This window comes from Protomyctophum parallelum, assembly GCF_964188405.1.
Source record: "Protomyctophum parallelum genome assembly, chromosome: 14".
In the NCBI taxonomy this organism is placed as follows: domain Eukaryota; kingdom Metazoa; phylum Chordata; class Actinopteri; order Myctophiformes; family Myctophidae; genus Protomyctophum; species Protomyctophum parallelum.
Window position 1 is genome coordinate 20,255,493 of NC_139709.1, and position 13,391 is coordinate 20,268,883.

The window sequence follows — 13,391 nt, forward strand, 5'->3', positions numbered from 1 at the left end:
GAAAAAATGAAACGTGAGACAATGAAAACACAAACTTCACTTCCTCTTCTTCACATTGTTTGAAGTGATACACATCCTCAGGGACCTTTTGCTACAGTGGCTGGACAGCATTTTAACTAAATAGAACAGCGACGATAAAGTGGTCAAAATCACACAGTCATGTTTCTTTGTAAAAAAAAAAGAGAAGAAAAAAAACAATAAATGCGTGTTAGATAAATAACAGAATAAAGATGTTGGTTTTGGAGCTCAAAAGTCAAAACCATCCAATCTTGGCATCTCCTCACTTAAGACTGACCCATCTCCATTGACACTGATGGAAACTCACAGGTGAAACACTCTACAAACAAACGTACTGGTAGCTTCTCACATTACAATATATACAATTTATAGACAAAAAGAACTTCACCAGGAACAAGCAACTAAAATGGGTCATATCTTCTGTTTGTGTTTTTTTTTGTAATGCATTCTATATAATCATTAGTAGACCCTTTTTTAAACATCAATGGATTCTTCAACCACGACCGGCCCCCATTTCTCTGACCGCTGACATCGACGCATAGCATAGTCAATAGATAGCTCAAAGTTGTTTTGTTTTTTTAAACATAAGCAACATAGACAATGACGATATCAAACATTCTGTCATGTCTATCTACAGTATTGTTGACGTTTGTTCCATTTTGTTGTAGATAAAGTCAGACCATTGTTTCATTTGTGATAGGACTGGGTGTAGGGTATTTTTTGGTCTACTGGTCTACAGTGGAAAATAAAATAATTTTGCAAGCTAACTCGCACAGTGTCATATGAATGTCATATTCATGTCCATCAAAGTTTTCCTTCAATCCCAAGCGAAACATGACCATTCAAAACTCGATATAGTGATATTTTGGCCTTGTTGTGCTACCCAAATATGAAGCATTTTAATCTTTCGCTTCTAAAAGACCTTAACCTGACACTCACTGGTAGAAATAGGCCATTAGTTTGTTTCTTTAAAAAGCAACAGACCTGTTGGACTGTTGGACTTCCCTAGACACACAAGCCCTCATTGTGGGATCTCATACGACTGTATATCTTTTGAAAAGAACAAAAGCTGTGGCAGAAGACCCTTCACCCACCCCCACCCCCCCCCCCTTCAAATACTACAACATGGCACTTGATTCAAAAGGGCTGCACAAACTCTTGTCACTGTTGGATTTTTTCTTTACGGAACGTCTTGACTCTTCACAGGTTTTAGTTGCGTTCATAAACGGAGGCTTGTGTTTTGTCTGTTTTTTCTTTCTTTTTTTGCTTTAGTCGGCATAGTGCATGATGGACTCCACATAGTTTCCGGGGAAGAGTCCTGTGACGCCGTTGGCGACGCCTTCGTACCAGCCGTCGTCGTTCTTCTTGATGATGTAGATGATGGCTCCTTCCATGAAGGACAGCTCGTCCTCCTTGTCCTTCGAGTAGTCGTAGATAGCCACCACTGGAGAGGGGGGGGGCGAGCACACACACATAGTCAAGGTCCGAAAACATTGAGATAAGTGAAGGATTTAAATGTTATGAATGTGTTTGTACAGCACTTTCCATACAGAGTTACAAACCGTTACATTAGCTTTTATGCCTGACAGCGAGCCCCCGGACATTTGCTGCATATCACTGCCAGACTAAACTGTGGCTATCAATAAAGGCAAGAAAGGCCCCCCAAAATAACCATCAAATCATGTGGATCTCGATCCACATGGGACCGGTGTGGCTGCAATGTGGATCTCTGACTTCATGAAGCCAGCCTGTGTCAGTTGTCTCTGACATCTCTGACTTCATGAAGCCAGCCTGTGTCAGTTGTCTCTGACATCTCTGACTTCATGAAGCCAGCCTGTGTCAGTTGTCTCTGACATCTCTGACATATGACTAGAGATTTTGGCATGGTTTCTTGCAACCACATCTAAGCCCTCTGACTTCGATAAAAAATAACAAGTTAGACATATAATCAATATATATAGATAGATATATTTCAAAAACAATAAAATGTTAGAAACATTTGTGGAGGTTTTGTGGAGGTTTATCCAGCGGCTTGCGATATTAGTTCTGCATGCATGCTCGCACACGCACGCACAGACACTGAGGAGTGTCGCTTAGGACCCCACTCACAGCACTCACAGCACACGCATAAGCACACGAATGCACACACACACACACACACACACACACACACACACACACACACACACACACACACACACACACACACACACACACACAGCCCAAGTGACGTCAATCATGCGACTCCCATGTCTCTCACTGTCACTCAACTGACTACTGGCCAATCACAGTGCGTCTTTTCCAGGACTTCCATTACACACACGATGCTTCCGCTTCGCAAGGAATCTCAGGAAAACTGCCTTCAATGTTGACATGCGCCCCAGTAGAATCCATATAATAGACCTTTATATGTCTATTATATGGTCTCACCATTCCTGTCATTAGCCAATGTTTTGCACATGTGTCCTTTTAGTTGTAGTCCAGGGTTCCCCAATTAGCGGCCCGCGGGCCGCTCTTGTGGCCCACGGAAGAATGTTTGGGGGGCGGTCCCAGATATAAATGGCATTAAATTGGGGTCAGTAGCCTCTGCATGTCAAACTGGGGGTCCTTTTCAAATGGGGTCTTGCCCTGAACATTAATTTCAGGGCAAGACCTCGACCTCGCGCGTGCCGACTCGGCCCCAGCCTGGTACCGTAGTCAAAATATGGCCCTTGAGGAAAATTAATTGGGGAACCCTGTCGTAGTCTATCCCTGTGTTGATTGCCTCTGGAGTTCTCCTGTGTCCTGTTAGTCCTTGTGCCTATTTAACTCCCCTGTATCTTTAGTCATTTTAAATCTAAAATGACACAGATGCTTGACAGCTCCTCTCTGAAGGATAATTTACTTTTCAGACTGACACCAAGCTATAAACAGCTTTAACCGACAGCAGGAAAGTACCAAATACGAGGTCCAAGCACTTCCACAATTTCCATAATCTCTCAGCTGAATCTGTCTGCCGTTAACATTATAATGATGCTGTTGCTGTCACGGTCCGCAACGTGTTATGTTTTCTTGTGTACCCTGTTCTTGGTTTTTGTTATTGTTTTACCTCTTGTTCCTGTGATTTTTGAAGTATTGTGTTTTCCCTGTGTCTTAGTTCCAGTTTGAGTTTCACCTTCAACTTGTGTACCTTTTATTTTGTAGTATTGTTTTGTGCCTTCCTGTCTGCCCCTGTAGTTCTGTACCTGCCTTGTCTAACCTGTATTGTGATTAGTCTTTGGTTTCCACCTTTACAATTTACAATTTAGGCATTTAGCAGACGCTCTTAATCCAGAGCGATTTACATTAAGCAAGAACAAAAGCATGGGAATACATCACATAAAAGCATTTATCATGAAACATGCGTAAGCTAAGAAAGTAACAGTGGAATATCTATATAATGAAACTATACGACCGGGAGCCAGTGGAGGGAGCGGAGCAGGGGGGAGACATGTGAGAAGTTTGGCTGGTTGAAGACCAAGCGAGCTGCGGCATTTTGGATCAGCTGGAGAGGCGTAAGTGCGCATGCTGGTAGGCCAGTAAGGAAGGAGTTACAATAGTCGAGTTTTGACCAGACTGTTGTCTGGATTAGGAGCTGGGCTGATTCCTGGGTGAGGAACGGTCTAATTTGTCGTATGTTATAGAGTGTGAACCTACAGGATCGAGTGACAGCTGTGATGTGAGTTTTGAACGAGAGCTGACTGTCCAGGACAACACCAAGATTCCTGGCTGTTGGGACAGACGTTACCACCTTTGTTCTCCACCTGTCTTGATTTTGAGTTTTGTTTCACCTGTGCCTAGTTAGTCTGTGTCTATTTATACTCTCCTGTTTGTTCAGTTCCCTTGCTAGTTCGTCACTTCATGTCAGTATAGTGTTCTCCTCGTGTATCCATGATTTAACTCCTAGTTTACTGTATACTTCAAGTTCCTTGTATTCCTTCCTTGTGGCAAGGTTTTTCTTTTTTAAATAAAAACCTTGCATTGAAGCTCATCTGCCTGTGCCTATCTGTCTGCTATTGGGTCCTAAAGCTCCTGCCTTTGCACTGTGACAGTTGCAAGGAATAAACACAAAATAACCTGGGAGGAAGTGGACTAACAAAAAAAATAAAAATAAAATAACAAATAGGTTCCCAGATTGCAATTTACCTAACAAATTCCAAATTCCTTAATTTCCCCCCAGACACTCACCTTTCTCTACGTAAGCCTTGGGGGCCCACTGGGGGTCCCCGTCGGCGTAGGGGTCGCTGTAGTGCACCACCGACGCGTCCTCTTCCTCTCCGTAGTCGACAGGCGGAGGCGGGGGAGGAGGCGAAGGCTCCTCGAACATGGCTACGTCCTCCGGGGGAGGTGGGGGAGGAGGCGCTGGACTGTCTGTAACTGAGGGGAGAGAGAAAGAAACGCCACAGACAGCGAGGTTACAGAGGGGACTCGTTGGTCCTTATTATCGTACCCTCTGAAACACCACAGACAGCAAGGTTACAGAGGGGACTCGTTACGCCACGGACAGCAAGGTTACAGAGGGGACTCGTTACGCCACAGACAGCAAGGTTACAGAGGGGACTCGTTACGCCACGGACAGCAAGGTCACAGAGGGGACTCGTTACGCCACGGACAGCAAGGTTACAGAGGGGACTCGTTACGCCACGGACAGCAAGGTCACAGAGGGGACTCGTTACGCCACGGACAGCAAGGTTACAGAGGGGACTCGTTACGCCACGGACAGCAAGGTCACAGAGGGGACTAGTTGGTCCTTATTATCGTACCCTCTGAAACGCCACAGACAGCAAGGTTACAGAGGGGACTCGTTCGTCCTTATTATCCTACCCTCTGCCAATAATGCACCCGCAGGTGCAACTTACCACGATGCTGTGTATGGGCATTCATGTCCCCATGATTGATCCCTGTCCTCCTGACCAAGATAAATGATTCTGCTAAACAGATTGCCTTTAAACACATGTAATAGTTTGACTGTCCACCAGAGGGCAGCTAAGCACCATAGGCAGATTAGGTCTTTATATGACTCATCATCAATATGACTTACAGAATGCTCAACGATACTGATACTGCTGCTATATTCATCGCAGCAGTATGGGTTAGCGCCCCAGCCTGTGTCTTCCGTGAGGAAGAAGCCCAACAAACCCACGGTGAGGCCTTTAGGAGGGCTATGCAAGCCTCAAGCGGAGCCTGCGGCACCACCAAGGGCAAGGTGGAGCCTGCGGAACCGTTGCGGCTTGAGAATCCACCATTCCTGAATGAAGTGCCTGGTGCTGGGAGTCTGGTGCAACACACAGGGCCTGACCTGGTGAGACGTAGGAGGGGCCCGGACAGTTGTCAACCCACAGAGCCTAGTCCTTCCATGTGCCAGAATGGTACCTCCCAGTCCCGGCAGAGTAGTTCAGGAGGAACGGATTGTGTGGCCCTGGTTTTTCCCTAATGGGACTTATCGAGGGTAGCTACTGGGACGTAAGTCGGGACTTGATCACTCCCGGCTGGGTCACCTGAGTGAGGGGTATGATGTTGCGAGACCCGAAACCCCGATGACCTTGGGATACATCACTGAGGATACGTCCCAGGTGCATCCATTTATGTATGTATTTTGTTATATCGTGTCTGGGTTATCAAAAACGTCTTCTGAAGAATACAGGATGTGATATTTTTAGACTGCCAAACATGCCCACCCAGATGTTTCTGGGTTTCAGTGGCTTCTGTAGCTGTCATTTTATATCTTTATCTATTGCTTTCATCTGCAACCCCCCCCCCCCCCAAAAAAAAAAAAAAAAATCTCTTCTCCACATTGAAAGACGGAGTTAACCGATTAAGCCTATACTTCATGGCGTATATCACATGTGCGTGCTGTGCACACGAGTTGGTGTGCTGGGTTTCAGCATGAGACCTGGCAGCGGTCGGTCAGTCAGGGAACAGGCTACTGTCGTACATTCTGCGCACGTGCTGTGCATGCCTGGCCATGTAACTAATTCATAGGCCAGTTGTTGAATTAACCACAGGGCCAGTGTTTTCAGCCGGGGGGGGGGCTGACTGATTCCCCTGGTTCCATGAAATATGCACAGGCAGTTTCCTGTGCATATGTGCATGCACAGGAAAGCTCAGGGGTTTTTTTTAAGCACTTGCAGCGGCTCAGGGTGTTTGACACGTGTTTTCTCATGCCGGAACATGAAGAAAACACAAACAACATTGTAATACTAGTTAGCATATCGTTGCTGTCCTGCCTCCACCATGCTTGAACTGTACTTTTTTGTGTGAATGAATGCCCCATTTCCTTTGATCATATAATACTACAGCTTCAAACAAAAGCATCAAAAGTAGCAGATCCACAAGCGACGGGTTTTGAGTATGTAGTTCTGCTACTTTAGCTATTCTTACATTTAAATCCTGAAAAGTAACAGTTTTGGACTTGAGGTTAACTTTCCAACCGACAGACGATATCCATCATCCTCTTTACTAGCCGTTATCTTAATCTGATTTGCAGTAAATCACTAATTTTGATCACTCAGGGGTAAAAAAAATCACACCTGTGTGAACTGAGTGGTGCAACTCCCCCCCCCCCCCTCTCTCATTAGCAGGCAACAGTGCAGCACTATCTCTCTCTCTCTGTTTCTGGCATAGTCACATACATGGGTTAACACGGACATTGCTGTTCCTTGGAGTGGTTGCACCAATCAAAAATAAAATCACATCATAATGTTGCATAACTCTCCACAGTGTTTTGTCCCAAATAGGCTGCCGTAAGGGGACTTTGGATGACATCACGGGTAAAATCTCATTTTGCAAGACTCCCGGAATCTAATAAAACATATCTTTTAAATTAAGCGATTCAAATTAAGCGATTCAAAATAAGCGATTTAGCACACTAGTTTTTGGATATAACAACATCAGATTAAGGTAAGAAAACGGCTATTGTCCTGAATTATAAAACATTTGGTTGGGTAGAGACACAGCAAGATACCTAGTTACATGGATAGAAACATCATTTAGCCAGGTACACATTCAACTCTGCTTGGATATACTTTCCAGGGTGAGGTGAGAGAAAGGGTGCGGGCGTGTACGCACGCCACACTCTGTTGCCATGGCAGCAGACAGAGGGAGATGTGTCCACACCACTCACGTGCGTACAGGAGCGTGCGTGAAACACGCATCGCACAGCCTCGGATAGTGGCGGCGGCACGAAGGCGTGGCACGTGGCGATTCGAGGCAGTGATCGGGAATGGCGAGGCGCTCGCAGAGTGACGATAAGAGATATGAGTGAATATGATGATGATTGTGTGTGTGTGTGTGTGTGTGTGTGTGTGTGTGTGTGTGTGTGTGTGTGTGTGTGTGTGTGTGTGTGTGGACTCACTGCTCTCCTGCATTCTTGCCACAAAGCCGGTCAGTGGTATCTGTGGGGTCAGCTGCACCATGGGAGGAGGAGGGGGCGCCACAGACACTGGAGCAGCAACATACACATACACAGAAACAGCAAGAGAGAGACAGAGACAGAGAGAGGGAGGGAGACAGAGAGATAGAGAGAGGGAGGCAGAGAGATAGAGAGAGACAGAGCAAAAGCGACAGAGAGAAAGACAGAAAGACAGAGTGAGAGAGAGAGAGAGAGAGAGAGAGAGAGAGTGAGGGAATGTGAGAGACAGAAACACAGACAGACAGACATACGGAGAGAGAGAAAGAGAGAGAGAAGACAGATGGAGAGCCAGACAGGGAGGGAGAAAATAGAAAAAACATCAAAGCTTGTAAGCGAGCAGCAAACGGGTGCAGTGAGCGTTGCTTAAGCAGCCAATTTACAGATTAAGACTGGAGGCCGCCCATTCTACAAATTCCTTCTAAACCATTAGTTCTCAAACTTTCTGGTGTCAAGGACCCCCAAAATGATATACATGTATTTGGCCGTGGACCCCATCTGAAAATGTTTTGTGCCAGGATCCGAGACACCCCACCAAAGAAGATTTGTGTTAGAAAAACATCACACCCTGTGATGTCTTCATGAATCATGATCAGTGTGACTTTCACCCTCACACACTAACTATACTGCTGTATGTAACATCTGGGCTCGTTTTTTAACCACAATACAGGATGAGATGTTTTTAGATGGAGACTGCCGACAGCAGATGCCACGCTGCGAGGTTGTGCAACTGCTTTTTGTTGAACTACTGTTCTAAAGCACAGATCTACTGTAAATCCTAAGAGTTTTCTGAAGGACATATGTTGCTAAATATAGCTCAAACCTAGAATGACACAGATCTTTCCCAGTTTTAATGGGTTAGACATGAGCCTGACTGCTGCTGGACCCAACGCCACCATTCTCCTTCTCTTTGCATCCATTCAGCTAAAGAGTAGTACGTAGGCCCACATTAGATCTCTCTGTCAGTGTTAATATGCCTCGGAGAGGGGCACGGTGGGACAGTTGGTATAGTGCTGTCGCCTCACAGCTAGAAGTTCCTGGGTTCGATTCCCGCTGGAAGCGCTGTGGGTGCTGGGGGCGTGCTCTCTCCTACGCGTCATCAGTGCCCATACCCGAGGCAGGGTTGGCGAAAGGGCCTTTCTGTGTGGAGTTTGCATGTTCTCCCCGTGTCCCCTAGGGTAGGTACCCCCCCCCCCCCCAGGTTGGCAGAGGAAGTGTAGCGCCCAGGATTACATTAGATAATTGACACTGGGTAAAGAAATGAGTTGCAAAATCGTCGGGTCAAAATTATAAGAAAAGAAAAAAACATTCAGGATTTCACAGTTTAATCATCTCTCAGGCTCAGTAAAACACCTCTCGTCAGCATCTGTTCTCTTAGTCACAGATGCCCAAATCTGGCAGACGACAATTGACTGCTGCTGCTGCCGGTAAACGACTTGCACTCACTGCGCTTCAAAGAAACCCAAAAATAATTAGTGCAGCGAGGCGACAGATCCACTGACGCAGCAGAGAGAGAGAGAGAGAGAGAGAGAGAGAGAGAAGCCTTGTCAGCACAGGGTACGTTTTGCACAGGTATAGCGTTGGCCACAATGCCAAATTGAGTTAAATAAATACTCTGCCTGACATGACATCTCTATGTAGTGGTACAGATTCATCTTAGTTCTGATTGTCGGTTAGTTCATTTTATAGTTTCAATGTACAGATTATTTATTTTTTGATATTATACAGGTTTAGCCTGAAGTTCTTATACCTTGCTTACGGAAAATCGCTCTGGATTAAGAGCATCTGCTAAATGCCTACATTGTTAACAATTAACATCACCTTGATATCCAACCAGTAATCGTTCCTTAAATCAGTGATTTACGATCCGATATCGCCGATGCGCTCATGAAGGCACGGACTGGATTGCAGCTGGCAACGCAGCTGCCAACAGACAAGGACACACGCGCATCTCTGCTTTGCATTATTTTTGTTTTACCCCCAGTTTGACCTTGTGTTACACGAGTGTTTTATGCTCTGGGCTAACCATCTAACTAATTTATAGTCTGGGTTGCTGAATTAATCAGAGGCCACTTGGGGGGAGGATTGGGGCCTTCACCGATTTCTCCAGTTCTATAAAAAAAAAAAAAAAATTGCCACACATGGTTACGCAGGTGAAAGCTGCTGACAGGAAAGCTCAAGTGGTTAAAGCTGAATGCTTCTAGTAAGACCACTTCACTTGCAGCATTCCAGTACGTCCACACCACAGTAGCTCATAAATCCACTGTAATGGAAGGTCTTCACGCCCACTGGACACTAATGTCTTATTATTCCACCCATGTCCATTCACAGCTACGCTGTGTATGAAGAAAGCAGGACTTGGAAATGAAAATAGTGAAAATAATTTATATAAAAAAAAATCTCCTTATAAATCTCTTATTTAATTGTGTTAAAGACTAGCTCAGAGGTATAAAACACATTGCATTGAGATGCATTGTGAGCTTGTTCATCACAAAAGTTGCATACATTTTGACAGATTTTGCCAATATGACATGCCCAAAAATAGGGACATCAGGTTGAAAGTGGTTAAGCATTATTGTACAGTATAGGTTAAAAAATATATCATTGAGATATGCCTAAATATGGTTAAGATGACATCATGGTATTTATTGATACTATTGTGCTGTGCTGACTCAAATCCCAGTTAAGTCCCAGTTCAGACATTGATATGTCTGTTCCCAGACTAAATCTCCTCCTCGGCTCCGCTGTCCATGCCAAGGAAGATGTTTGTGTCTGCAGTGCGAAGCTATTAGCGTCATGGATGCTGAGGTAAATCTCTGCTGCTGACTGCTACTTTACTTGTGTCCTTGTCTGCTGTGTGTGTGTGTGTGTGTGTGTGTGTGTGTGTGTGTGTCTGTGTTCAATTTGTTGTCTATAACATTTTTGACCCCCATCTATCACTGTGTTTTTTACTCTCTCTCTGTAAAGCATTACTAGTAATTGTGTTGTTTTCAATAGCACTTTATAAATGATTCATAGCTCTTGGGCCCCTTTCACAAGTGGCCTTGACGCTCCATGCCAGCTGATAAGAACAATTTGAACATAAGCATCCATGACCGCCTAGACATACTGTATTCACGTCTCTAAACTCTTGGCTCGACCAGAGACTGAGGACAATCTCCCAGCTTTCATCCAAAGTCTTCAGGGAATTAGGCTTCATATTGGGGTGGTGACATGAATGGTTTCCGAAGCAGTAGGGCAAATTAACGCCAGACTACTCAACCCGCAGGCTAGATCACTGTTTGCCAAACAGTGGGCCGGGACCCATTTCTGGGCCGCAGACCCATTTTTATAGTAAATAAATATATCTTTATTTTTCATGTCCTACATTTTGTTATAAATTATATATATATATATACAAAAAAAGGAAATAAACATTTTTCTAAACCATTTCATAAATGATTTAGCCCTTACAGGGCAAATTCACCCCTTTTGCAACCAGATCTTATTTTAATGATGTTTAGGACACAATAAACACTTTCCTGGGGGTTTTATATCTGTAATATGTGTTTTTAGATGACGCCATGTTCATGACCATCAATCATGAAATTGTGGTCTCACCTCCTTCCTGGATTCAAGTCACACCTCCATGCAGCCTCCCCCCTCATAAATATTTAGCCTCATTGGCTGCTGCAGTTTGTTGGAGCCATGTGTGTCGAGTCTGTCGACTGGAGGGCAGAACAATTTACACTCTGGGGCGGAAGTGCGCCCGAAGTGCGGAAGGCACTCAGGTGACTACTGGCCAATCACAGCACATCTTTTCCGGGACTTGTCAGACCCGAACATCCGCTCTGTGACCACGCAGAAGCTTCTGTAGAAGCACCAATGCGGAAGATTGAGCATCACTTGAGAGCATTCACCCCAGTTCAGGAAGAGGCGTCTATCTTTCTATGTCTATGTCCCCGCTCTCCACAAGGAGGGGCAGTGCACCAACGCATTATGGTCATTGTAGGAATTCAGCTATCCAGTCAAACCCTAGTCAACACACAGACTTCATTGTATTTCTGGCCATAGAGTGCAAATTTCAAATTGTGCTACTGTTATATCCAGCGTAAGCGATAGTTCATTGAGGAACGGAAGGCAGAAGGTTATAGTTCCCCTGATTCATTCCCCTTAGTAATTCGTTCTGCTTCTTTAAATCAGCTGCCTCTCCAGGTCATCTCCCTTCTCACTCATTCGGTACGAGCTATCTCATCCACACCCTCATTTCCACAGTGCATTCTGGCCTTCTTAAGCAGCCTCAGCTCACTACTCATTCTACATGCTGAGCTGTCAAAGCAGCTCGTTCAGCGTCTGTGTGAAAATGTCCCCCACCTCCCCAGCCTCCTCCCTGTAGTTCTTAGTCCAGGGCTTTTGGGATATTATTGGATTGTTTGCGATTGTGTTGATTAATTGTGTTGATGTGTTATTACTGTGTATTGTTGTGGGGGGTCGTTGATATTAGAGCTGTGTCTCGGTGCACAGATTATCTGATATCACACCACCATACTAACATGCAATAGCTTCGCAATAAATGGTTTATGGTCAATCTGAAGTGTATCAATGAACTACTACAAATACTATTAACATTGAGTGACTGCAGTTTCTTCCAGCGGTGAGTGTGAGAGTTTGGGAACCACTGAGCTAGATGCCAGCGTTTCATCATTGAATAAACCCGTTGGTACGCAGAGCAGTGGTTCTCAAGCAATTTTTTGTGCCAAGGACGCCCCAAATTGATATTTTTAATTGCAAACGTATAAATGGATAAAGTGGTTCAAATTATTGTGATGCTGTATTAACTACTTTTGCTGCTACTTTGAGAACCAAGCATGCAGTAGTAGAGCACACCTATATACCTGGGTTTTGGGGGGGGTAGGCGCCGGGGCCCCCGTTGAGGTGGGGCTGCTGGGAGACAGAGAACTGGGAGTTGACGGAGGGTGCGCGGCGGTAGGTGCCCGTGGCCGACACCATGGAGGCTGAGGACGAGGTGGTGGACGAGGAGTTGTGGCGCGAGATCTGGCGTGAGATGGTGCCGAACTGAGACATGGGGATGGGTCCCAGGCCAGGACCCTGGGGCACTGACGCTGCTGCAGACAGAGAGAGAGAGAGAGAGAGAGAGAGAGAGAGAGAGAAGTGAGTTGTCATCAAGTGGTCATCAAATTATTGGCTTAGGAATGTGACAAAAAAAAAAAAAGGAATTAAGTATTATGTCATATATTATCATTACAGTGGGTCTGTTCAGAGTTAGTTGGCAGATATTGGGGGACTTTACCTTGGCCCATACTGGGAGGAGAAGGGGTGGGGACAGCCAGAGGAACACCCACAACACTGCTGCCTCCGCTGTTCTCCCTACCGCCACTACCCCCACTGCTACCACTACAGAGAATGAGAGAGAGAGAGAAAGAGAGAGAGAGAGAGAGAGAGAGAGAGAGTGTGAGTCACATAGCCATGATAGCTGGATCATTGTATTTTCATGTGTTTCTTGGTTTTTAGTTATTTAGCGTTTTTACTTTACTGTTTTCCTGTGATTTTGTAGTTTTCCAGTTAGTTGAGCTTGCACTGTGTACCTTTATTTTGTAGTATTGTTTTTTGCCTTCCTGTCTGCCCCTGTATTCTGTACCTGCCTTGTCTCACCAGTACTGTGATTAGCCTATGTTTTGCACTTGTGTGCTTTTAGTCTTAGCCTATCCCTGTGTTGATTGTCAGTTAGTTGTCTCCACCAGGCCGAAGGCATGGGGAGAGAGTATGTTTTGCACTCCGTCCGTCCGTCCGTCCGTCCGTGTGTGTGTGTGTGTGTGTTTCCGTCCGTGACCAGCTAATCTCGGCCACCGTTAACCCGGTCGATGCCAAATTTTGCACACACACTCCCTGGATGCCAACGATGAACCTCTGCCCCACACTTTCCAGAACGGCCTGTTATAGCGCCACC

The 13,391-nt window shown here is 45.4% G+C and overlaps 1 protein-coding gene across 2 annotated transcripts in view; it reads right to left on the minus strand.

The window, feature by feature from the left end:
- Positions 1–1,155: 1,155 nt before the first annotated feature.
- The window catches only part of LOC310870871 (abl interactor 1-like), a 42,768-nt gene continuing 30,532 nt past the window's right edge, over positions 1,156–13,391 (minus strand). Inside the window, exons 6-10 of one of the 2 annotated variants that reach the window (XM_083782219.1) lie at positions 12,735–12,838; positions 12,319–12,549; positions 7,391–7,477; positions 4,225–4,413; positions 1,156–1,462 (exon numbers count right to left, since the gene is read on the minus strand). In XM_083782219.1, the coding sequence (XP_083638345.1) occupies positions 1,287–1,462; positions 4,225–4,413; positions 7,391–7,477; positions 12,319–12,549; positions 12,735–12,838 (787 nt within the window). In that variant the 3' untranslated portion in view covers positions 1,156–1,286. The remainder of the gene's footprint in view (positions 1,463–4,224; positions 4,414–7,390; positions 7,478–12,318; positions 12,550–12,734; positions 12,839–13,391) is intronic. The other variant, XM_083782220.1, reaches the window with a different exon arrangement.